General features: G+C 38.5%; 1 protein-coding gene across 1 annotated transcript; it reads left to right on the top strand.

Annotated features, from left to right (window-relative positions):
* Positions 1-3,984: 3,984 nt before the first annotated feature.
* On the top strand, positions 3,985-4,971 carry LOC107494930 (uncharacterized). The gene has a single exon (XM_016115977.1). It carries the CDS (start codon positions 3,985-3,987, stop codon positions 4,969-4,971), a length of 987 nt encoding a protein of 328 aa, XP_015971463.1.
* The last annotated feature ends 22,583 nt before the right edge of the window (positions 4,972-27,554 follow it).

The raw sequence follows: 27,554 nt of genomic DNA, 5'->3' as shown, positions 1-27,554 counted from the left end.
CACAGTTACCAATTAGACAGAGTTTATCAGATAGGCAAGCCAAAACAGTTAAGCACACCCAAGCAAAGAAATAAATGCAACATGATGCATACCTGTCCTACTGGCCATGAGCTCATGCGTCGGTTACTTTACCAGAACGCGACACATCTGGTAGCTAACCCAGACATATGTCTCTAGGTTGCGCATCTCCAGGGGGATCATAAATGAAGGAAAGTGCCTTTCCACATTGAAGGAGCGTGCCTTTCCACCTTCTCCTGGAGGATATACGAAAGAGAGTGCCTTTCCTCATCGAAGGAGCATGCCTTTCCACCTTGTATCCAAAGAATAATGTAGGAAAAATAATACGAAGGAGAGTGCCTTTCCGCCTTCCCTACATCCCCATCACGACAAGAGGAGGAACTTCCATCCTCAACTTGCCATCCGAATACATTTTCATGTTAACAATCAAGTAGGATCGCACCCAAACTTTACCCTCTCAACCGTTCTGGCCACACACACATTTCGACCGTTCCAGCCACACACACATCTCGACCATTTCGGCCTCACACAGTCATCCCTAATCTCATCATTAACATCTCAATTCTGTTTCTCTAGACCATCCTTCACTTCCAAGTTGCCTCAGCTTCCTAGCTCAAATCCTCTTAAATATCCTTACAACTCAGTTCAAGGGTCATAGGGTGTAAAATAGAGGTCTAGAGGTTCAAAAGCATGTTAAAATCACAAAAATCTCATTTATTGAAAACCGGGGCTACGCGTACGTGTGGGAGTACATTTCTGAAAGGTCACGCGTACACGTGGACAACGCATAAACGTGGGAGTACAATTTTCTATGCTCGTGTAGGCAAGCACCCCGCTTGCGTACGCGAGATATCCAACCCAAAAAGGTTGGTCGTGTCGTGTGCAGGTGGTGGCGTACACGAGTTATGCAGAACAACAAAAATGCTGAATGCTGTAGAATTTTCAGCTTTGCACTCCAAACTTCTGACGCACATATCTCTTTCATTTTAAAAATCCTTTTTCTTTCGTTCTTAGAACGGTGCAAACTTCTCGAGTTATGACTCGCAAAATTTCGGCCAAAAATCAAGTTTTTCACAAAGACTTCTAAACCTTTATTTCACCAATTTCCATTACCAAAATTAAGATTCTACATTTCAAAATGACTCCAAACATACGCAATACAGCTCCATATTCAATCACAACAAACCTTGCCTTAATTTGAACCACTTCACTCCACAAATCCCCAAATATACAACCACAATTGTCAATTTATCAACGTCCATATGTTGACAGTTTTAATCCTCATTCATTAGCATTAAAATCATCATTCATCAATTAATTTTACCAACACCAACCACATTCACATCAATAAATTATCAATCAAGCAATACCTCATCATTTTAACATATATAGACAACTAAAATCATTAAACATGCTCCAAGCACATATTCAACTTGTCCTAAGTTTCCACGAAACATTATATATTAAACACGAGAAACCCAAACCATACCTTGGCCGATTTCTCCCCTAAGCTTGGAACGCCACAAATGACCACCGTTCCATAAAACCTAAAACTCTAAATCTCTCCAAACAGAAAATTCAGCTTCCAACTCCACAAATTTTCCACCAATACATATAATTTCATCTAATATCATATAAACACCACTAAATCAATATAGGGTTTGGTATATACACAATTTCACAAGGTTTAAAGATTCTTCACCTTACCAATGGGGGATTGGGAAAAAGGTCCAGTGATTCCTCATTACTCGAGTACACCTAACATCATTAAATCACAAAATCTCAAAGCCCAAGAACCTAATATTTTCAAATTTAAGGAGAGAGATACTGGGAGAGAAATAGCTTATTCCTTTCCAAATTGTTGAGTGGGTTCGTAGAGGATTTCAAGATGAATTCATGGCCGCTAACGGCTCGTCAATTGGAGCTTAGGATCAAAAGTTATTGGTGATTTAATATTGTGGTGAATAGTGCCAAACCCCCATTCTTCTCTTCTTCTCAGCTACGTGAATTCAATGGGAAGGAAAATGAAAGGCTGATGCTTGCCTTTATATAGGAGTTGGGTGGTGGGCTTAGGCCTATTTGGGTCCAGTTCGCCCGGTTCGGCCCAATTTTGGGCCAAATTCTTTAAAATTAGTGTAAAAATTCTTATTTTAATTTTCTCTATCTCATTAAACTATAAAATTCCATTTTCTAATTTCCTAGAAAATAATTAATTTATTTGCTAATTATTTACTAATTTCTTGGGTTTTACAATACGCATACATCCTGATTTACTGAAAAATGATTTTTCTTCGTTTTTAAGAGTTTTCTAACTTTCCAAACTTCCTCCAAATGCTGTTTAAGAGTACTATCTAATAGTTAGATTTCTGAAATTATGGTTGAACGGGTGGAGTATTATATTGGTAATTTTCTCTATGAGTTTAGAAGACAGAAACTTAGGTTCTGGAATGTTGTGAACAAAATTCTTGTTCTCTTGAGAGCTTAAATTGTGACTTTTGGGAACGTATCTAGACTAATATAACTTTTTTTTCTTTCTCTCTAATTTTCAAATTTTACATAGAAAGTGTTCATACACTGGGTCAAACTGACCGACCCGAAATGTTTAAACGACAAGTCAACCGACCTCTTCAGGTCGGGTTATCTGACCTCTTCTCAAAGAGCTCGGCCAAACCACCAGAAAAGCCCAAAAAGGGCCCAAGCAGAGGAACACGACCCAAGTTCAAAGGCAGTCCAAGCCTATAAAGATAAGGGCGGTTCCCTTGAAGATAAGAAGACTTCACTCAAAGATAAGATAGATAACTATCTTATCTCCAGAAAGGTCACTCCACACTATTATAAATACACTAGAGCACCCAGGTATAACTCATACTCTGATTCTACTAAAAACCTGCTTAATACTCTTGCTAACTTAAGTATCGGAGTTCCTTGCATGTACCACCACCCTCCGGTGACGAAGGATCAGCACCACCGCCAAGTCTAACTAGTCGGACACGGTGGCTCCGGCCACCATCATTAAGTCGGACTCAACAGCACCGACCAGTACAAAAGATCTCGTCCGAGATCGACCTACAGTTTCAGGTAACCCTCGGAACATTGGCGCCGTTGCCGGGGAACCTGGATGTCATCCCATAATCATGGCAGACAACCTTGACAATGACCACAACTCTGATTTAGAGAACCGAACGCCACACAAGAAAGCGGAGGTTACACTAGATGGCACTTCTCAACCTAACAAAGACAAGAACTCCCCAAGCACAGGAGCCATGGAGGCACTTTAGGATCGTCTAAAACAACTTGAAAAGGAGGTCGAGTACCAGCGGGAAGCCGAGAGAGACTTGCGAAGAGATGCTAGGCGAAGCCGCGAATTAGAGGACAAGCTCCTGAAGATCGAAGCCGATCTCAAAGCTAAAACTACCCGATCCAGCCTCGAGGATAGCTCCCGCAAAGACCAAGACCCATTCACCAACGAGATCATGAAGGCCAAAATCCCAAAAGACTCAAACCTCCCGACATGACCCTGTACGATGGCATGACAGATCCCATCCATTATCTCAGCAACTTCCGAAGTAGAATGTATCTCACTGACGCCTCAGATGTAACTTGATGCAAAGCCTTCCCAACCACTCTAATAAAAACAGTGATTAAATAGTTTGACAACTTGCCCCCCAGGTCCATCCCAAGCTTTGACGACTTAGTCAAAAAGTTTCTAGCCATATTCTCCATCCAGAAGGAGAAAACTAAACACGCCCCAAGTCTACTAGGGATCAAGCTAGGAGATCGGGAAAGTCTTTGTAGCTACATGGAAAGATTCAACAAGACATGTTTGGACATACAAAATCTACCAACAGAAGTAGCCATTACAAGCCTCATCAATGGCCTACAAGAAGGACCTTTTAGTCACTCCATATCGAAAAACATCCCACATCTCTAAATGAAGTACAAGAACAAGTAGAAAAATATATCAATATGAAGGAAAACTCCAGATTAGGAGAGACCTCAAAATTCAGACTCTCCTATTCTTCCCATGATAAGGATAAAGAATCCAAGAAAAAAGAAGACCAGCATGGCGAAAAGATCAAGAAATATCACAATTACACCCCTCTTCGGGTGTCTCTCGTATGCCAAACAAAAAAGATACCTCCACCTCGCCCACTCAAAAGCAAGAAGGGATGGGGAGATCGGATAGAGTACTGTGAATACCATCAAATCTACGGACATCCCACCAACGAATGCTTCGATCTAAAGAATATCATAGAAAAATTGGTAAGAAAGGGAAGACTAGATCGGTACTTAGCCAACAAATCAGACGAGCCAAGAAAAAGAAGAAGAGAAGAAGAGGTTGGACGAACTGAACGACCACGTTGCACTCCGGAGAGACACTTCCACATGATAGATGAAGGATTTACAGGAGGAGGAGTCTCCAAATTATCTCGCAAAAGACATCTGAAGGAGATATATCATGTCAAAGAAGTAGAAGGAGAACCTGAACTCCCCACTATCACCTTCACTAAAGAAGACGCAGCTGGTGTCATCTCAGGACATGACGATCCCTTGGTCGCCACTATCATATTAGCCAACGCTAATCTCCACCGCACGTTGGTAGACCAGGGAAGCTCGGCGTACATTCTGTTCAAAACGACCTTTGACAAACTCGGCCTAGAGGAAAAAGAGCTCAAAGCATATCCAAACAACCTATTTGGGCTGGGAGACACTCCAATCCAACCACTTGGATATATCTCCTTGCACACCGCCTTTGGAAAAGGAAGTCGGTCAAGGACACTCAACATAGACTATATTGTGGTCGACGTAGGTTCAGCCTACAATGCCCTGATAGGTCGGACAACGCTAAATCAGCTTGGCACAGTCGTATCTACTCCACATCTATGCATGAAGTTCCTAACCACAGAAGAGCAGACTAGAAGACAGCGCGCCGCTGCTACAACGAAAGTCTGAACCTCAAAGGCAAAGGAGAAGAAATTCACGCCGTTGAGCTCGGGAGAGTTCGAGGACAGGAAGAACATCGTCCACAACCTGAAGGTATAACAGAAAAAGTTTAAATCGGAGATACTCTAGATAAAATGACCAATATTGGCACAATCCTAAAAGGGGACGAAAAAGAGTCCCTCATACAGTTCTTACGAAGTAATGTCGACCTCTTTACTTGGAAGGCCGCAAACATGCCGGGCATAGACCCCAAGTTAATGTGCCACAAGCTGGCAGTCTACCTAGGTTCTCGGCCAGTACAACAGAGACGTAGAAAGCTCGAAGCAGAATGATCCCAAGCTATGGAAGAGCAGGTGCAAGCTCTACTGGAGGCAGGATTCTTAAGAGAAGCAAGTACCCACTATGGCTAGCTAACGTCGTTGAAGGTTAGGATATTTGCTAGTAAAGAATTTTATAAAAATATAGTCGCGTTGTAAGTATAGATTCTAAACCAACAGAAAATCCCTTCGTACAAACGTTATGGTTGTCACAAGTAACAAACCCCTAAATAAATTGATAACCGAAGTATTCAAACCTCAGGTCGTCTTCTCAAGGAATTGTAGGGAGGTATGTTCTTATTATTGGTTATGTGTCTTGTAAATTGGGGGTTTTAAAAGTAAGAAAGAAGTATGTTAAATGATAAGAAAATTAAAATAGTAATAATAAAATAAACTTTTGGCAAGGTATTAGAACTGGAAGTCCTATCCTTATCAATTGTAATGAGAATTGGATTTTAATCCCACTTAGTCAACCTCTAACTATGAAGGTAAGTTAAGTGGATGAATTAATTTTTATTCCTCAAGTCCTAGTCTTTCCTTGGGAAAGGCAAGAGTTAGTGGAACTCGAATTAATTCTTGAAGAATTCCAATTTTCAGTCAACAATGAGTTTGATAACTCAAGAGTCACCAATTAATCAACCAGAGCCAAAAGGCAGAAAAATCTACTTGAATAAAAATGCCTTCAGATGGGAATCAACAGTAACATAAATAAAAGAAAGAAATCTTAAATCTGAAATACCTCATATAATATTAATTAAGAAAATCATAACATGAATGTCAATAAGCCAAATTGGCAACATATATAATTAAAAATAAGAGAAGTCAAAATAAAGGAATATTGAACCTGATATGAAGATGAGATAAATCCTAATCCTAACATAAATCCTAATCCTAATCCTAAGAGAGAGGAGGGAACCTCTCTCTCTAAAAACTACATCTAAAATTATGAAAAGTGTGTTATGAGTCTTCCCTTCATTCCTCCACTTTGCAGCCTTTAATCTGTGTTTTCTGGGCTTAAAACTTGGTCAAAAATAGCCCAGAAGTCACTCCTAGCGCTTTCTGGTCCGTACAGGTTGCGGCAAAGTGACGCGGAGGCGTCGTCCACGCGTTTGCGTGGATTAAAGTTCACAGATGCGACGTGGATGCATCATTCACGCATTTGTGTCGCTTAACTTTGTTGCAGTAATAGAAAATTATATATCATTACGAAGCCCCAAATGTTAGCTTTCCAACACAACTAGAACTGCGTCATTTGGACTTCTGTAGCTCAAGTTATGACCGTTTGAGTGCGAAGAGGTTAGGCTGGACAGCTTTGCAGTTCCTTCAACTTCTTGTATTCCTTCCACTTTTGCATGCTTCCTTTCCATCCTCTAAGCCATTCCTGCCCTGTAATCTCTGAAAACACTTAACACACATATCACAGTATCGAATGGTAATAGGAGAGGATTAAATATAGCAAAATTAAGACCAAAGAAGCATCTTTTTAATCATAGCACAAAATCAGGAAGGAGAATGTAAACCATGCAAATCATATGAATAAGTGGGCAAAGGCTTGATAAAAACCACTCAATTGAGAATAAGATAAACCATAAAATAGTAGTTTATCAACCTCCCCACACTTAAACATTAGCATGTCCTCATGCTAAGCTCAAGAGAAGCTATAAAGAAGTGAAGAGGAATGATAGAGAGTATGCAATGCAACCTATCTATGTGAATGCAACTACATGTAAAATATTTCTACCTACTTGGTTAAAAGAAAATAAGTTCTCCAAGGCAAACATGAATCAAATTCTACTAATTCAAATTACACAATAAAAGACAAGTAAACTTGTAAGAAGACAGCTCATGAAAGTAGGGAACATAGAATCAAGCACTGAACCCTCATTGGTAGTGTATATCACTCTAGTTTCTCAAGTGTCTAGGGTCAATCACTCTATTCTTCTCTAATCATACTTTCTAAAACTTTGTTCTTCATCTAACCAATCAACATATATTAAATGTACCAATACAAACATCATGAGGTCTTTTCAAGGTTGTAATGGGGCTAAGGTAAAGGTGAGGATATATGTATAAGGCTAAGTGAGCTAACAAAGTGAATCCTTGATTTGTCTAAGATCTCACCTAACATACACACTTTATATAATTTAAAATGCTTTACCTAGCTACCCAAAATATTCCCACTTTTGTATTATACGCTCATGTATCAAACTTGTTTTTGAGTTTCGTCCCATGTGCATTGATTCTTTTTATTTTGCATTTGGAGTAATATATATTATTTTTCATATCCCCTTATTTAATTACTTAATAATTATTTTTATTTTTATTTTTATTTATTTATTATTTTTTATTTTCTTATCAATGCACATGATAATTTAATTATTTTGATTTCACATGAGCATGCTTTCCAAATTTTCAAATAACTTATTCAATTCAATTCCCTATTTTTTTCTATCATCCCATGTTCCCATAAAATTCCCCACACTTAAATTATACACAATTTCTATCTTAAGCTAACCAAGAATTCAACTTGGGAATTTTTATTTTGTTTTTCTGCTTAAAGCTAGTAATGTGGTTATAAAACAAGAGGGGAGTAAAGAGCTCAAGGTGGCTATCAAGGGTGACATAAAAGGGTAGGCCTTATTTGGGATAAGTGAGTTAATAATCAAATATGGCCTCAATCATATGCAAGCATGTACATACACTAAATAATGGACATATAGAATGGAACAAAGCAACGATTGCAATTATAGAGAAGAAAACACACAAGAATAAAAATTTATGGTTAAATAATGTAACCATGTAAATAAGCTCAAATCTCACAGGTTGTGTGTTCTTTGGCTCAAAAACCATGTTCCAAATACAACTTCAAACAAATTTAACACAATAAAAATTTTAATTTTTAATTTAAATTAGTGAAATATTATAAAATAAAGTCTTGAAAAGAAATTTATTACTTCAACCAAGTGGTGGTAAAATATGCACAAAATCTAAATATAATGCAATCAAACATGCAAATGCAAGAACTAACTACAGAGAAGTTTAAACATTGGTGTTGAGTCAGAAAATAACTAACCCATAGAGATCGGTATCGACCTCCCCACACTTAAAGATTGCACCGTCCTCGGTGCATGCTAAGATGTATAAGTGGACGGGCTGCTCCAACTGATGCCTTTCGCTATAGATTGTGCAGATTGACTTGTTTGTCTCCCCATTTAGAAGCTTTCCCTTTCCCTTCCTCGGTGGCCATCCTGAAAGAAGAGGAAAAGAAGGAAAGTAACCCAGAAGTAAAGATAAGAACATAAATGAAATATGGGTGTTAATGCCAAATAATAAAGGTCTCAATTACATGGTAGCTACAACATGCAAGTGAGAAAATAACAAAAGCACATGGCATATCAATAGTGTAAAAAGTTGCAACAATGGGAGAGAGTGTGGGTAATGCAAGATAGAGTAAGTGCATATCAATGCAAAAAGGAATATCAGTATTATAAAAATTAGCATTGACATATGAATAATACCCCAATCAGAATAAAACAAGTCATGAAGCACCAGAATAATTCAAGAAAAGATGCAATAGTTGTAAAAGAGAATTTTAGCACCAATGGAAAAGAAAAAGAAAGTAAGAAAGGAGGAAGAAAGAAGAAAAGATAGAAGAAATTAGGATTAGAAAAGAAAAGATAAGATAATTGGCGCTGGTCTGGATAAGCTGTGCGTCGCATATGACGCGGACGCGTGGTGCATACGATCGTGTGGGGTGTGATAAATTCAAGTGATGCAGACGCGTGGGGAACGCGGACGCGTGACTCGATTCGTGCTAGTAGCGCGAGAGTAGCCTCGCGTACGCACAACTCTCTGTTTAAATGCATTTTTGCCAAAAATCTGGGGTGACGCGGTCGCGTGGTTGACGCGATCGCGTGGATGGTCTAAATTTGAAAACGGCGCGGACGCGTGGGGCACGCGTACGCGTGGCAGGGCTGGTGCTTCTAGCACGAGTCCAGCCTAATTCTAGCTCAACTTTCGGTCATACACCCTTTTTACGTCGATTTCAGGGCACGCGTTCGCGTGGGTGATGCGGACGCGTGGGAGGCATTTTTCCCACATGACGCGGACGCGTCAGCGACGCGGTCGCGTGGATCAATTCGTGCCAAAGGCACGCCTCCAGCCACGCTTTCGCGTGACTCTCTGTTCACTTTTCTTTTCTTCCCAATGCACCTATGACGGGGACGCGTCGGCGACGCTGGCGCGTCGCGTGCGATTTCTTTTTTCTTTTTTATTGCACTATGCAGAATGCAATGAATGTTATGCAAAATTCCAGGTTTAATCAAAACTCAAAAACAGACTAAAATTTAAACTGAAAAAGGAACGGTCATACCATGGTGGGTTGTCTCCCACCCAGCACTTTTAGTTATATTCCTTAAGTTAGACATTTGGCGAGCTCCTTGTCATGGTGGCTTGTGCTTGAACTCATCTTGAAACCTCCACCAATGCTTGGACTTCCAATAAGCTCTATCAATACCAAGTAAATGTACCAAGCATTGATGAAGTTCTCCACAAGCTATGAGCTCCCAAAGTTGATCCTCATATATTCCTGGATCCCAAATCTTGTTTTTACACCCATCTTCAAGTTGAGCAATATTGTTCCATCCGGGTGGCAAGCAGTCTGAATTCTCACTGAAGCAGCCAAACAACCTCGTAGACCCATTCAGTTGAGCTCTACACCAACCTTTGCATTTAAACTTTGAGCTTCCAACCATAGTGAACCTTACAGGACAATTCTTACCACTTACCATCTTCCTCTTACTCTTAATGCCAAAAAGAGCTCTAAGCAGATCATCCGTCTCTAGTAGCCCATATTCAAGTGGGAAAGTAAAGGATAAGGATAGGAATTTTACCCACTTGAATGTTGTGTTGGACAATAATGGCCTTGGAAGAGGTGTTTCTAATGAACTTGGAAGTTCCACTCCTTTGTGTTCTTCTTTGACAACTACCACCTCTTTGCAAGCTTCTTCAATATGAACCTCTTCCTCTTGGTAGCTTTCTTCCAATTCGATCTCTTCTCAAGGGCATGGGAGGTTGTGCTTCTTCTTCTTTAAACTCCATCTCTTGATCAACCTCTTCCAAGTCTTCAACCATGACATGCCTTGGAAGTTGTACACCCTCTTCAACATCAATTTCAAAAATCTTGGAAGGAGGCTTTATGAACAGACTTTCCAATGGAGGTTCAGCATCTCCTAAGTCTTCAACCAACTCTTCTTCTTCTACAATGACAGCATTCTCTACTTGTTCCCGTACGAAGTTTTGCTCTATGCTGCCCACTGGAGTTTCTAGTATCTTCTTTGTGATGTGTTCTTTATTAGATTCTCCACATGAAGCCATGGGAGTCTGTTGAGTGTCTGAACGTTTGGAAAATAATCGATTTATTACTTGCTCCAGTTGATGAAGAGTTGCATTAAATTGGTCTATTGATTCTTCGAAGTAAACCTGTGATTCTTGGCTTGATGGATATGGACATGGTGCATATGGAGGTGGTGGTCCTTGGGAGTAACTAGGTTGGAATTGGGGTGGTTCTATATATGGTTCATATGGTGGTTGGAGTGGTGGATAAGGGTTAGGGTCATATGGGGGTGTTTGGTGGTAAGGGGCTTATGAGTCTGGTGGTTCAAATTTATGTTGAGGAGGAGGGGGTTCATGGGCATATGGTGGGTCTTGTTGGTAAACACAAGGAGGTCCACCATATCTATCATCTTGGTATGCATTGTAGAATGGTCTTTGTCCATGATATCCTGGAAGGTGTTGTTGCCTAAAGGGATGATCAGATCCTCTTGGCTCCGTCCATCTTCGATTGCTTTGACTTTGATGCATATTCCTGTTATAGCTTCCTCTTCCTGCAACATAGTTGTAACCAGACTCATAGCCAAAGGGGTGAGAGTTCACAGTAGTAGAAGAAAATAAAAACAACTTTGAAAAATAAGATAAGATAAGATAAAAAAATTTTTAAAATAAAAATCTGAAATTTTTTTTTGAAAAAATATTTACAATAACCAATAATAAGGCACACGTTTGCAATTCCCCGACAACGGCGCCATTTTGACATTAGGATTTTTGCTAGTAAAGAATTTTATAAAAATATAGTCGTGTTGTAAGTATAGATTCTAAACCAACAAAAAATTCCTTCGTACAAACGTTATGGTTGTCACAAGTAACAAACCCCTAAATAAATTGATAACCGAAGTATTCAAAACTCGGGTCGTCTTCTCAAGGAATTGCAGGGAGGTATGTTCTTATTATTAGTTATGAGTCTTGTAAATTGGAGGTTTTGAAAGTAAGAAAGAAGTATGTTAAATGATAAGAAAATTAAAATAGTAATAATAAAATAAACTTTTGGCAAGGTATTAGAACTGGAAGTCCCATCCTTATCAATTGTGATGAGAATTGAATTTTAATCCCACTTAGTCAACCTCTAACTATGAAGGTAAGTTAAGTGGATGAATTAAATTTTATTCCTCAAGTCCTAGTCTTTTCTTGGGAAAGGCTAGAGTTAGTGGAACTCGAATTAATTCTTGAAGAATTCCAATTTTCAGTCAACAATGAGTTTGATAACTCAAGAGTCAGCAATTAATCAACCAGAGTAAAAAGGCAGAAAAATCTACTTGAATAAAAATTCCTTCAGATGGGAAGCAATAGTAACATAAATAAAAGAAAGAAATCTTAAATTTGAAATACCTCATATAATATTAATTAAGAAAATCATAACATGAATGTCATTAAGCCAAATTGGCAACATATATAATTAAACATAAGAGAAGTCAAAATAAAGGAATATTGAACCTGATATGAAGATGAGATAAATCCTAATCCTAAATAAATCCTAATCCTAATCCTAATCATAAGAGAGAGGAGAGAACCTCTCTCTCTAAAAACTACATCTAAAATTATGAAAAGTGTGTTATGAGTCCTCCCTTCATTCCTTCACTTTGCAGCCTTTAATCTGTGTTTTTTGGGCTTAAAAATGGGTCAAAACAGCCCAAAAGTCACTCCCAGTGCTTTCTGGTCCGTACAGGTCGCGGCAAAGTGGCGTGGAGGCGTCGTCCACGCGTTTGCGTGGATTGAAGTTCGCAGATGCGACGCGGACGCGTCATTCACGCGTTCATGTAGCTTAACTTCGGAGCAGCTATGGCAAATTATATGTCGTTGCGAAGCCTCGAATGTTAGCTTTCCAACGCAACTAGAACCGTGTCATTTGGATCTCTATAGCTCATGTTATGACCGTTTTAGAGCGAAGAAGTCAGGCTGGACAGCTTTGTAGTTCCTTCAACTTCTTGTATTCCTTCCACTTTTGCATGCTTCCTTTCCATCCTCTAAGCCATTCCTGTCCTGTAATCCTTGAAAACACTTAACATACATATCACGGCATCGATGGTAATAAGAGAGGATTAAATATAGCAAAATTAAGACCAAAGAAGCATGTTTTCAATCATAGCACAAAATCAGGAAGGAGAATGTAAAACCATGCAAATCATATGAATAAGTGGGCAAAGGCTTGATAAAAACCACTCAATTGAGCACAAGATAAACCATATAATAGTGGTTTATCAGTCGTCTTGGTAAAAAAATCAAGCGAGAAGTGGCGCATGTGCACCAACTACACTGATCTCAACAAAGCCTGCCAAAAAGATCCTTATCCATTCCCAAGTATTGACGCTCTTGTGGATGCCTCCTCCGGATACAAATACCTCTCGTTTATGGATGCCTATTTGGGATACAATCAAATCCCGATGTACCCACCTGATCAAGAGAAAACCTCATTCTTAACCCCGAAAGCAAACTACTGTTACATCGTCATGCCATTCGGACTCAAAAATGCAAGAGCCACTTATCAAAGATTAATGAATAAGGTCTTCGCAGACCACATCGGAAAAGTCATGGAAGTCTACGTGGATGACATGTTAATAAAGACACAAAGTGAAGAGTCGTTATTGTCCAACCTCACCCAAGTATTCGACACTATAAGAAGGCATGACATGCGACTTAACCCTGCAAAATGCACCTTCGCAGTAGAAGCTGGAAAATTCTTGGATTTTATGCTCACACAAAGAGGAATCGAGGCAAATCCAGATAAATGCCAGGCCATACTCGACATGAAGAGCCCGACTTATGTCAAAGAGGTACAACAACCAATGGAAGATTGGCAGCCTTGCCTAGATTTTTAGCTGGATCGGCAATAAGATCTCTCCCCTTCTACTCCACCCTAAGGAAGGGAGAGATGCTTGAATGGACGATGGAGTACGAGCAGGTCTTCCAAGATTTCAAAAGATTCTTGGGACAACCACCTATTCTAACCCGGCCATGGGAAGGAGAACCACTTATATTGTACCTCTGATGCACGGAAACTTGTCTCTCAACAAATTTCCCTTCGGCAAGTATATCGAATTGTCGTCAAGTAAAAACTCACAATAGAATGAGGTCGAATCCACAGGGATTAACAGATTAAGCAATCAATGGTTAATTGATTATCCTAGTTAGACGAATCATATTTGAGTGATAAGTAACAAAAAAATGTAAATGGAATAAAAGTAAAGAAAGCAATAAAGTGCAGAAAAGTAAAATGGCAAGAAAAGTAAATGTAAGAACTAAAAATAAAATGAACATTGGGATCAATAGATATTGCAATCCTCTGGATAAAGTTCATTCTCTTCTCTTCCTCAATCAATGCATTCATTGATCTCCTTGGCAATCTTAAGTGATTGGATCCCAATTCCTTGGCAATGCAATCTCTCTAAGCTTGAACAATTTCCCAATTCGTTGATTTAATTGCTCATGGGAAGAGATGAAGTTTGGTCATTGATTATACCACACACATTCATAGATCAAAGTATTGGTAGGATTAAATGTCACAATATCCATCCAACCTCCAACCTAATCCTAATGTGAGAGAGCATTTCTAGCATGATTTCCTCATTCCTCTTCCAAGGTTCAGAGAAAATCAAAGTATGAGCAATTTCTCTTTCGAGACAATTACCAAATTAGATGAAGATCGAAAGCTCTCTAGTAAAATCAAGAGAAAAGAAAGAAGAATAAGAATAAAAACTACAATTGATCCATTAAATCAATATAGAGCTCTCTAACCCAATGAAAAGAGTTAGCTGTTCATTGCTCTACCAAAATAGAAAAGAAAGAAAGTGCAGAAAAATAAAGATGAAGATTAAAACTGAAATTGAAACTTCAAAGTTCATAAATGAAAAGTACAAACTAAAATTTAACTACTACTAAGAAAAGGAAAAAGAGAAAAGGAAGAAGAGTGTAGGAGGGGAGGGAGTCCGAAGAGTCCTCTTCAATCCCCGGATTCCCGAATGAATTCAATGTCGAAAGTAAGGCCTTTTATAGGCTCTCCTAAATTGCAAAATAAAATGAAATTAAAAGAAAATTACAATGAAATGAAATTTAACTATTCTAGATGCTTCTTGTGGCCTTGATTGATTGATACTTGTGGGCTTGCTTCTTTGAGGTTGGGTGGTCCTTGTAAGTGAATCAAGTTGAGGTCTAGGTGCTAATGTTAGTGCTACCATTAGCCACACTAACGCTACAAGTGTGGCGTTAGTGCTGAAGTTAGTGTGGCTAATGTCATTCTTGCTACCCAGTTGGTGCTTTTGGGGCTTAAAGGATGCCTCTTGTTTGTACTCCAATTTTATGCCCACTATAGACTATTATATATTAGCGTTCAAGGAATTAATATTGCCAGGTTCTGGAGCTCAAAATTAATGTCCACTTCATACTACTATATATTTTTGGAAAGCTCTGGATGTCTACTTTCCAACCCATTTGGAAGCACATCGTTTAAAGCTCTACAACTCGAGTTACACTTCTTGGAAGGTGAAGAGGTCAGCTGGCCTTACTACAGATTGATACCATGTTCATCTTTGCAATTTTAGGGCAGGTTTTCTCCCTCAAATTTAGTGTCCACCATGTAGTGCCATATATGCTTGGAAAGCTCTGGAATTCTACTTTCCAATGCGACTGGAATCACCTCATTTGGAGCTTTGTGGCTCAAGTTATTTCTGTTTGAAAAAGTCATGGTCAGGCTGCCGGGTGAGATTTTGCCCATGTTAATGTCCACCTTAGTGTCACTAACGTGGCCACTAACGTAGGCCTTCTTTGCTTCGGAAACGTTAGTGGCGTTCACTTTTTCCACTAACTTTCACAGCTGCCTCCTTTCTTCCACGTTAATGCCTACGTTAGTGGCACTAACGTGGCCACTAATGTGGGTGTTCTTGGCTTCGCAAACATTAGTGGCGTTCACTTTTTCCACTAACGTTGGAGTTTCCCTTTCCTTCCACGTTAGTTCCCACATTAATGTAACTAACGTGAAAACTAACGTGGGTCTTCTTGCCTTTCGCTAATGTTAGTGGTGTTTACTTTTACCACTAACATTCCAATCTTTTCTTCCTTCCATATTAATGCCATTAACCTTCTCACTAACGTTGGGGCTTCTCTTTTCTTCAACATTAATGGCCATGTTAGTGGTACTAACGTGGCTCTTCTCTACTTCTTGTTACCTGAAATCAATCAAACAAAATGCATCAAAGTCTTGCCCTTAATCATGGGATCATGCATCATCTATTTTATCATTCAATTCATGCATAATTCTTATGAATTCATTCAAAATTCACAATGTTTGCTTAAATCATGGTATGATTGCATTTTCAACCAAATACTTGCTTATTTCCTAAGAAAATGCATGAAACCAACCTAAAGCATACAAAAAATGGCTAGTAAAACTAGCCAAGATGCCATGCCATCACAACACCAAACTTAAATCTTGCTTGTCCCCAAGCATGAAAAGAACTATGCACAAAAAATTCTCTTAATTGGAATTTCTTTTTGTATCTTGGCCTCGACTCTAGGTATCATGTCTCAAAGCGACTTTTTAAGATAAGCTTTCAATCAATACTCCAAACCAGTTGGTCTAAGGTATTAGGTGTTGAAGCACCCCTTAGGATATACTTGCTCAAGCCTCTCTCTTTGACACAAATCCACCACAAGCATTTAACTAGGACAATAACTCTTTGAGTTCTTGTTTCTTTCTTTTTGTTTCTATTAATTCTTCCTAGTAATTGATGCTCAGAGCCTTGGGCTTGTTCTTTGTTTTTTTTTCTTTTGTTACTGCTTCTTGGATCAACAGATGTTTGAGAAATTTCATAATACTTCTCTAAACTTCATTTCCTATCTATGAGCTCCCATGCAAGTTTTCACAAACATGCAACCTCAATACACAATCATACAATCAGAACCTCCACTCCTCTTAATCTTTTGCTTGCCCCAAGATTTATAAAATTCTTTAATATTTTCCTTTCAAAAGAATGATTTCTTTGTTGAATTCTTAGAGATATTGGGTGCAAGTAAAATTCAAGATGATAATCATGATATCATAGCAACATGTTACAAATCAAATATCAAATTATGCTTCTTCACAAGGAGTAATCACACATGCATACAAAGAAAATAGAAGACAATTATGCAATTTAAAGTGCAGAAAATAAGTAAGAGGAAAAAGGAACTTTACCACCTTGTAGTTCATCTTCATTGTTGTTGCCCTTTTTCTCATATTCTTCCCCTTCCCACACCAAACTTAGCATGATTGCTTATACTCAAGCAATAATTAAAATAGTGGTGATGGGGTCTATGATGGATTATGAATGTCTTAGAATGAAGTGTGGGTATGCATGTCTTTCAGCAAGCAAGATTAAGGATACAATAAAGGCACAAGAGATACAAACAGAGACATTTTGATTGCATTAATAAGTGGTGTGCTTGGTACCTTGCATGAAAGATAAGTGGCAACACTAAACTTAGTGTGACACTCTCAATTTAGATTGTTGCAAGTACCCAGTGAAGATTGAAAATCAAATTGTTGTATGGCAACACCAAACTTAGAATGCAATCATATGCCAAATTATTTAAAGTAAACTAAGTAAAGCAAAGAAATGTTACCAACGGTTGGGTTGCCTCCCAACAAGCGATCTTTTAATGTCATTAGCTTGACATGTTGTTCATGACTTTCTTCCTCTTCTTCCAGTTTGTTAAGAGGAATGACCTCAAGAGGAAAGAGGAGCCAGTTAATGCCCCTTGTTTTGAGTGTCTCTCCCCAGCAAGCTTTCTTTTGTTGTTAGCTTGAGTAAACTTGCATGTTGGGGTAGAGGTGGGATGGCTTTTGGTTGACCTTTTCTTCTTTATGGATATTGTCCTTCTTTTCTTGGTCACCATCCTCTTTTTAGTGCTCATGTTGATTGCCTTCACCACCTTGATTTCAGAACTTGGGTGTTGTATGATGGTTGGAGTGTCTTCTTCATCAAGAGCTTCTTGAATTGGTGGTTCAATGAACTCACCCTTTATGCAACTCTCTATGTCATTAGAGTAATATGGACTCCCTTGATTGACTTCCTGCCTTTCTTCTGCATGGTGTTGCATTGAGCCTTTTGGGAGTGAGTTTGCATGTTCCTTTATCACCCTTAGTAGCCTCTGTGGGTATGGAGCTTTGGGTTTATATACTCACATAACCTCCTCCTTCTTCATAGAAATCTTACTTGGTATGGATGCCTCCTTTTCTTGTTCTTCTGATTCCTCCCTTGGGTTTGCCATGGTACCACTAAGAGAATTGTGGGTAGTGATTTGCTTTGATAGATATCCAACTTGTACCTCAAGCTTCTTAAGGGCAGCCCCCCCGGTTCTGCATAATGGATTTTAATTCCTCTTTGAAAGTCCTCATGTCCTTAGATTCTTCCAAGAGAATTGCCAATAGGTTCTCTATCCTTGATAGCTTATCCTCGAGGGGAGGGTGTGCAACTGGGTTGGAATTTGGAGGTTGAGGGTGACTATTTTGCGAATGGAATTGGTTGTTTTGTGATTCTATGTTCTGAGAGTGGTATGACTCTTGTGGGTAATGATATGGGTTTTGTGGACTGTGAGAAGAATTTTGTGTATAATGTAATGAATTGTGTGAGTGGTGAGATGAATTATATGGATGTGGGAAGGAATTTTATGTTGAGGCATATCCAAGTGGTGAAAGGTTTTGATCTAGAAAGCTAGGAGGTGAGGCTGAATAATTAAAGGATGATGGCTCTTGATGAATGGGGTGTGAATAAGTGAAATTTCTTTGGTTTTGATCTTCCCAGGCACAGCTTGAGTAGTGATCAAAGTCATCAAAATATGGACCATTTTGTGACCCTGGGAAGCACCCTGTTTCATGTTTTTGATATTCTGAACCACCATTATTATAATACCATGAATTATTTTGTGGTGGTGAGAAGTATCCCAAGTAACTTGATTGATCAAAAGTTGATCTATACTCTATTTTTCTTCAAATTACTCTGTATCAAACAACAATTACCAAGATAAAAGAGATTGGAATTCCCCTTGTCACAGATGAGGAAATTCCCAGTGAGGCAATATCACAAACAGTTAGTTAGCAAAAGAAAATAAAGAAACAAAAGAAAACAAAGACAAAAGTATCTAATCTAGTAAATCAATCAATTGGTAGTTTCTTAATCAGAATTAATCCCCGGCAATGGCGCCATAAACTTGATACACGGAAACATGTCTCTTAACAAATTTCCCTTCGCCAAGTATACCGAATTGTTGTCAAGTAAAATCTCGCAATAGAGTGAGGTCGAATCCACAGGGATAACGGATTAAGCAATCAATGGTTAATTGATTATCCTAGTTAGATGAATCATATTTGAGTGATAAGTAACAAGGAAATGTAAATGGCATAAAAGTAAAGAAAGCAATAAAGTGCAGAAAAGTAAAATGGCAAGAAAAGTAAATGTAAGAACTAAAAATAAAATGGTCATTGGGATCAAGAGATATTGCAGTCCTCTGGATCAAGTTCATTCTCATCTCTTCCTCAATCAATGCATTCATTGATCTCCTAGGCAATCTTAAGTGATTGGATCCCAATTCCTTGGCAATGCAATCTCTCTAAGCTTGAACAATTTCCCAATTCCTTGATTTAATTGCTCATGAGAAGAGATGAAGTTTGGTCACTGATTATACCACACACATTCATAGATCAAAGTATTGGTAGGATTAAATGTCACAATATCCATCCAACCCCCAACCTAATCCTAATGTGAGAGAGCATTTCTAGCATGATTTCCTCATTCCTCTTCCAAGGTTCAGAGGAAATCAAAGTATGAGCAATTTCACTTCCGAGACAATTACCCAATTAGATGAAGATCGAAAGCTCTCTAGTAAAATCAAGAGAAAAGAAAGAAGAAGAAGAATAAAAACTACAATTGATCCATTAAATCACAATAGAGCTCTCTAACCCAATATAAAGAGTTAGTTGTTCATTGCTCTATCAAAATAGAAAAGAAAGAAAGTGCAAAAAAATAAAGATGAAGATTAAAACTGAAATTGAAACTTCAAAGTTCATAAATGAAATGTACAAACTAAAATTTAACTACTACTAAGAAAAGGAAAAAGAGAAAAGGAAGAAGAGTGTAGGAGGAGAGGGAGTCCGAAGACCCCTTTTCAATCCCCGGATTCCTGAATGAGTTCATTGTAGAAACTAAGGCCTTTTTATAGGCTCTCCTAAATTGCAAAATGAAATGAAATTAAAAGCAAATTACAATGAAATGAAAATTAACTATTCTAGATGCTTCTTGTGGCCTTGATTGATTGATACTTGTGGGCTTGCTTCCTTGAGGTTGGGTGGGCCTTGTAAGTGAATCAAGTTGAGGTCTAGGTGCTAATGTTAATGCTACCATTAGCCATACTAACGCTACAAGTGTGGCATTAGTGCTGAAGTTAGTGTGGCTAATGTCATACTTGCTACCCAGTTGGTGCTTTTGGGGCTTAAAGGATGCCTCTTGTTTGTACTCCAATTTTATGCCCACTATAGACTATTATATATCTTTGGAAAGATCTTAATGTCAGCTTTCTAATGCAACTAAAATCACCTCTATTGGACCTCTGTAACCCATGTTATGCTGATTTGAAGGGGACAGGGTCGCTGGCATAGTCGCTGGCGTTATTGACAAAAGTGAGTGCCAATAACGTTAGCGTTCAAGGGATTAATATTGCCAGGTTCTAGAGCTCAAAATTAATGTCCACTTCATACTACTATATATTGTTGGAAAGCCCTGGATTTCTACTTTCCAACCCATTTGGAAGCGCATCGTTTAGAGCTCTACAACTCGAGTTACACTTCTTGGAAGGTGAAGAGGTCAGTTGGCCTTACTACAGGTTGATACCATGTTCATCTTTGCACTTTCGGGGCTGGTTTTTTCCCTCAAATTTAGTGTCCACCATGTAGTACCCTATATGCTTGGAAAGCTCTAGAATCCTTCTTTCCAATGCGACTAGAATCACCTCATTTGGAGCTTTGTGGCTCAAGTTATTCTTGTTTGAAGAAGGCATGGTTAGGTTGTTGGGTGAGATTTTGCCCACGTTAATGTCCATGTTAGTGGCACTAACGTGGCCACTAACGTAGGCCTTCTTTGCTTCGCAAACGTTAGTGGCGTTCACTTTTTCCACTAACTTTCACAGCTGCCTCCTTTCTTCCACGTTAATGCCTACGTTAGTGGCACAAACGTGGCCACTAATGTGGGTGTTCTTGGCTTCGCAAGTGTTAGTGGCATTCACTTTTTCCACTAACGTTGGAGTTTCCCTTTCCTTCCATGTGAGTTCCCACGTTAATGTAACTAACGTGGAAACTAACGTGGGTCTTCTTGCGCTTCGCTAATGTTAGTGGTGTTTACTTTTACCACTAACGTTCCAATCTTTTCTTCCTTCCACGTTAATGCCATTAACCTTCTCACTAACGTTGGGGCTTCTCTTTTCTTCAACATTAATAGCCATGTTAGTGGCACTAACGTGGCTCTACTCTAATTCTTGTTACCTGAAATCAATCAAACAAAATGCATCAAAGTCTTGCCTTTAATCATGGGATCATGCATCATCTATTTTATCATTCAATTCATGCATAATTCTTATGAATTCATTCAAAATTCACAATGTTTGCTTAAATCATGGTATGATTGCATTTTCAACCAAATACTTGCTTATTTCCTAAGAAAATGGATGAAACCAACCTAAATCATACAAAAAATGGCTAGTAAAACTAGCCAAGATGCCATGGCATCACAACACCAAACTTAAATCTTGCTTGTCCCTAAGCATGAAAAGAACTATGCACACAGAATTCTCTTAATTGGAATGTATTGAAGAATTACTTATGATGCCTTAGTGGGTGAAGTGAATAAGTGACAGTGGGGTGAACTCTAATTTGTATGCTTATGCAAGGATTCCAGTGCTCATTAGTCCTTACATTTTGGAAGTCTTAGATCTTAGGATTTTCATTCAAATGATATTATGGAATCCTCTTTATAGATTGTCACCTTTGAAGCAGCACTTATTTTCTAGCATTTTTCTTTTCCTTTTGTATCTTGGCCTCGACTCTAGGTATCATGTCTCAAAGCGACTTTTTAAGATAAGCTTTCAATCAATACTCCAAACCAGTTGGTCTAAGGTATTAGGTGTTGAAGCACCCCTTAGGATATACTTGCTCAAGCCTCTCTCTTTGACACAAATCCACCACAAGCATTTAACTAGGACAATAACTCTTTGAGTTTTTGTTTCTTTCTTTTTCTTCCTAGTAATTGATGCTCAGAGCCTTGGGCTTGTTCTTTGTTTTTCTTTTTCTTTTGTTACTGCTTCTTGGATCAATAGATGTTTGAGAAATTTCTTAATACTTCTCTAAACTTCATTTCCTGTCTATGAGCTCCAATGCAAGTTTTCACAAACATGCAACCTCAATACACAATCATACAATCAGAACCTCCACTCCTCTTAATATTTTTCTTGCCCCAAGATTTATAAAATTCTTCAACATTTTCCTTTCAAAAAAATGATTTCTTTGTTGAATTCTTAGAGATATTGGGTGCAAGTAAAATTCAAGATGATAATCATGATATCATAGCAACATGTTACAAATCAAATATCAAATTATGCTTATTCACAAGGAGTAATCACACATGCATACAAAGAAAATAGAAGACAATCATGCAATTTAAAGTGCTGAAAATAAGTAAGAGGAAAAAGGAACTTTACCACCTTATAGTTCATCTTCATTGTTGTTGCCCTTTTCCTCATATTCTTCCCCTTTCCACACCAAACTTAGAATGATTGCTTATACTCAAGCAATAATTAAAACAGTGGTGATGGGGTCTATGATGGATTATGAATGTCTTAGAATGAAGTGTGGGTATGCATGTGTTTCAGCAAGCAAGATTAAGGATACAATAAAGACACAAGAGATACAAACAAAGACATCTTGATTGCATTAATAAGTGGTGTGCTTGGTACCTTGCATGAAAGATAAGTGGCAACACCAAACTTAGTGTGACACTCTCAATTTAGAATGTTGAAAGTACCCAGTGAAGATTGAAAATCAAATTGTTGCATGGCAACACCAAACTTAGAATGCAATCATATGCCAAATTATTGAAAGTAAACTAAGCAAAGCAAAGAAATGTTACCTACGGTTGGGTTGCCTCCCAACAAGCGATCTTTTAATGTCATTAGCTTGACATGTTGTTCATGACTTTCTTCCTCTTCTTCCAGTTTGTTAAGAGGAATGACCTCAAGAGGAAAGAGGAGCCAGTTAATGCCCCTTGTTTTGAGTGTCTCTCCCCAGCAAGCTTTCTTTTGTTGTTAGCTTGAGTAAACTTGCCTGTTGGGGGTAGAGATGGGATGGCTTTTGGTTGACCTTTTCTTCTTCATGGATATTATCCTTCTTTTCTTGGTCACCATCCTCTTTTTAGTGCTCATGTTGATTGCCTTCACCACCTTGATTTCAGAACCTGGGTGTTGTATGATGGTTGGAGTGTCTTCTTTATCAAGAGCTTCTTGAATTGGTGGTCCAATGAACTCACCCTTTATGCAAATCTCTATGTCATTAGAGTAATGTGGACTCCCTTGATTGACTTCCTGCCTTTCTTCTGCATGGTGTTGCATTGAGCCTTTTGGGAGTGAGTTTGCATGTTCCTTTATCACCCTTAGTAGCCTCTGTGGGTATGGAGCTTTGGGTTTATATACTCACATAACCTCCTCCTTCTTCATAGAAATCTCACTTGGTATGGGTGCCTCCTTTGCTTGTTCTTCTGATTCCTCCCTTGGGTTTGCCATGGTACCACTGAGAGAATTGTGGGTAGTGATTTGCTTTGATAGATATCCAACTTGTGCCTCAAGCTTCTTAAGGGCAGCCCCCTAGTTCTGCATAATGGATTTTACTTCCTCTTTGAAAGTCCTCACGTCCTTAGATTCTTCCAAGAGAATTGCCAATAGGTTCTCTATCCTTGATAGCTTATCCTCGAGGGGAGGGTGTGCAAATGGGTTGGAATTTGGAGGTTGAGGGTGACTATTTTGCAAATGGAATTGGTTGTTTTGTGATTGTATGTTCTGAGAGTGGTATGACTCTTGTGGGTAATGATATGGGTTTTGTGGACTGTGAGAAGAATTTTGTGTGTAACGCAATGAATTGTGTGAGTGGTGAGATGAATTATATGGATGTGGGAAGGAATTTATGTTGAGGCATATCCAAGTGGTGAAAGGTTTTGATCTGAAAAGCTAGGAGGTGAGGTTGAATAATTAAAGGATGATGGCTCTTGATGAATGGGGTGTGAATAAGTGAAATTTCCTTGGTTTTGATCTTCCCAGGCACAGCTTGAGTAGTGATCAAAGTCATCAAAATATGGACCATTTTGTGACCCTGGCAAGCACCCCGTTTCATGTTTTTGATATTCTGAACCACCATTATTATAATACCATGAATTATTTTGTGGTGGTGAGAAGTATCCCAAGTAACTTGATTGATCAAAAGATGATATATACTCTATTTTTCTTCAAATTACTCTGTATCAAATAACAATTACCAAGATAAAAGAGATTGGAATTTCCCTTGTCACAGATTAGGAAATTCCTAGTGAGGCAATATCACAAATAGTTAGTTAGCAAAAGAAAATAAAGAAACAAAAGAAAACAAAGACAAAAGTGTCTAATCTAGTAAATCAATCAATTGGTAGTTTGTTAATCAGAATTAATCCCCGGCAACAGCGCCATAAACTTGATACACGGAAACATGTCTCTCAACAAATTTTCCTTCGGCAAGTATACCGAATTATCGTCAAGTAAAATCTCGCAATAGAGTGAGGTCGAATCCACAGGGATAACGGATTAAGCAATCAATGGTTAATTGATTATCCTAGTTAGATGAATAATATTTGAGTGATAAGTAACAAGGAAATGTAAATGGCATAAAAGTAAAGAAAGCAATAAAGTGCAAAAAAGTAAAATGGCAAGAAAAGTAAATGTAAGAACTAAAAATAAAATGGTCATTGGGATCAAGAGATATTGCAGTCCTCTGGATCAAGTTCATTCTCATCTCTTCCTCAATCAATGCATTCATTGATCTCCTAGGCAATCTTAAGTGATTGGATCCCAATTCCATGGCAATGTAATCTCTCTAAGCTTGAACAATTTCCCAATTCCTTGATTTAATTGCTCAAAAGAAGAGATGAAGTTTGGTCACTGATTATACCACACACATTCATAGATCAAAGTATTGGTAGGATTAAATGTCACAATATCCATCCAAACTCCAACCTAATCTTAATGTGAGAGAGCATTTCTAGCATGATTTCCTCATTCCTTTTCCAAGATTCAGAGAAAATCAAAGTATGAGCAATTTCACTTCCGAGACAATTATCCAATTAGATGAAGATCGAAAGCTCTCTAGTAAAGTCAAGAGAAAAGAAAGAAGAAGAAGAATAAAAACTACAATTGATCCATTAAATCACAATAGAGCTCTCTAACCCAATATAAAGAGTTAGTTGTTCATTGCTCTATCAAAATAGAAAAGAAAGAAAGTGCAGAAAAATAAAGATGAAGATTAAAACTGAAATTGAAACTTCAAAGTTCATAAATGAAATGTACAAACTAAAATTTAACTACTACTAAGAAAAGGAAAAAGAGAAAAGGAAGAAGGGTGTAGGAGGGGAGGGAGTCCGAAGACCCCTTTTCAATCCCCGGATTCCCGAATGAGTTTAATGTAGAAACTAAGGCCTTTTTATAGGCTCTCCTAAATTGCAAAATGAAATGAAATCAAAAGCAAATTACAATGAAATGAAAATTAACTATTCTAGATGCTTCTTGTGGCCTTGATTGATTGATACTTGTGGGCTTGCTTCCTTGAGGTTGGGTGTTCCTTGTAAGTGAATCAAGTTGAGGTCCAGGTGCTAATGTTAGTGCTACCGTTTGCCACACTAACGCTACAAGTGTGGTGTTAGTGCTGAAGTTAGTGTGGCTAACGTCACACTTGCTACCCAGTTGGTGCTTTTGGGGCTTAAAGGATGCCTCTTGTTTGTACTCCAATTTCATGCCCACTATAAACTATTATATATCATTGGAAAAATCTGATGTCAGCTTTCTAACGCAACTAGAATCACCACAATTGGACCTCTGTAACTCAAATTATGCTCCTTTGAAGGGGACAGGGTCGCTGGCATAGTCGCTGGCGTTATTGGCAAAAGTGAGTGCCAATAACGTTAGCATTCAGGGGATTAATATTGCCAGGTTCTGGAGCTCAAACTTAATGTCTACCCCATACTACTATATATTTTTGGAACTCCCTGGATGTCTACTTTCCAACGCTATTAGAAGTGCATCGTTTGAAGCTCTACAACTCAAGTTACACTTCTTGGAAGGTGAAGAGGTCAGCTGGCCTTACTACAGGTTGATACCATGTTCATCTTTGCACTTTCGGGGCAGGTTTTCTCCCTTAAATTTTGTGTCCACCATGTAGTGCCATATATTCTTGGAATACTCTAGAATCATACTTTCTAATGCGATTGGAATCACCTTATTTGGATCTTTGTGGCTCAAATTATTCTTGTTTGAAGAAGGCATGGTCAGGCTGCCGGGTGAGATTTTGCCCACGTTAGTGTCCACATTAGTGGCACTAACGTAGGCCTTCTTTGCTTCACAAACGTTAGTGGCATTCAGTTTTTCTACTAACTTTCACAACTGCCTCCTTTCTTCCACGTTAATGCCCACATTAGTGGCACTAATGTGGCCACTAACGTGGGTGTTCTTGGCTTTGCAAACGTTAGTGGCGTTCAATTTTTCCACCAATGTTGGAGTTTCCCTTTCCTTCCACGTTAGTTACCACGTTATTGTAACTAACGGGGAAACTAACGTGGAAACTAACGTGGGTCTTCTTGCCATTTGCTAACGTTAGTGGTGTTTACTTTTACCACTAACGTTCCAAACTTTCCTTCCTTCCACGTTAATGCCATTAACTTTCTCACTAACGTTGGGGCTTTTCTATTCTTCCACGTTAATAGCCACATTGGTGGCACTAACGTAGCCACTAACGTGGCTCTTCTCTGCTTCTTGTTACCTGAAATCAATCAAACAAAGTGCATCAAAGTCTTGCTCTTAATCATGGGATCATGCATCATCCATTTTATCATTCAATTCATGCATAATTCTTATAAATTCATTCAAAATTCACAATGTTTTCTTGAATCATGGTATGATTGCATTTTCAACAAAATACTTGCTTATTTCCTAAGAAAATGCATGAAACCAACCTAAAGCATACAAAAAATGGCTAGTAAAACTAGCCAAGATGCCCTAGCATCAACCTCGCAGTAGGAAATCGGGCAGTAGCCTCATTACTGGTCCGAGAAGACGACAGCGGACAACAACTGATGTCAGGGCATCTAGGCCAGTTTCACTGACCTTTTCTTTACTGTTTTAGGTTAGTTTCATGCATTTTCTTAGTGAATGAGGCATGTTTTGGATGAAAATACACTTACACCTTGATTCAGGAAACTATTGTGAATTTCACATGATTTCATGAGGATTTTTGCTAGAATTGAATGATAAATTGATGAGGCATAATATCATGACTTTGGCTAGAGCTTTGATGCACTTTATTTGCTTGATTTCAGGACAAAGGAAGCAAGGAAGAACCACGTTAGTACTCACGTTAATCTAGTTAACGTGACCACTAACGTGGAATGGTAAATAGCTTGCAACGTTAATGAGAAAAATGATCACCACTAATGCCTGCAAAGCCATCATAAGCCCACGTTAATTGCCACGTTAACTAGGTTAACGTGGTAGTTAACGTGGAGACAAAAGAAAGCTCCAACGTTAGTGGTAAACGTGAACATCACTAACTTTCCAAGATTTGGCAATAAGCCACATTAA

This window comes from Arachis duranensis, unplaced genomic scaffold (genome assembly GCF_000817695.3).
Source record: "Arachis duranensis cultivar V14167 unplaced genomic scaffold, aradu.V14167.gnm2.J7QH unplaced_Scaffold_5501, whole genome shotgun sequence".
Lineage (NCBI taxonomy): Eukaryota > Viridiplantae > Streptophyta > Magnoliopsida > Fabales > Fabaceae > Arachis > Arachis duranensis.
This window is presented reverse-complemented; position numbering and strand designations above follow the sequence as displayed.

Excerpts from the sequence above, each read along its gene's own strand:
- LOC107494930 (XM_016115977.1), top strand. The coding sequence starts at position 3,985 with ATGAAGGAAAACTCCAGATTAGGAGAGACCTCAAAATTCAGACTCTCC.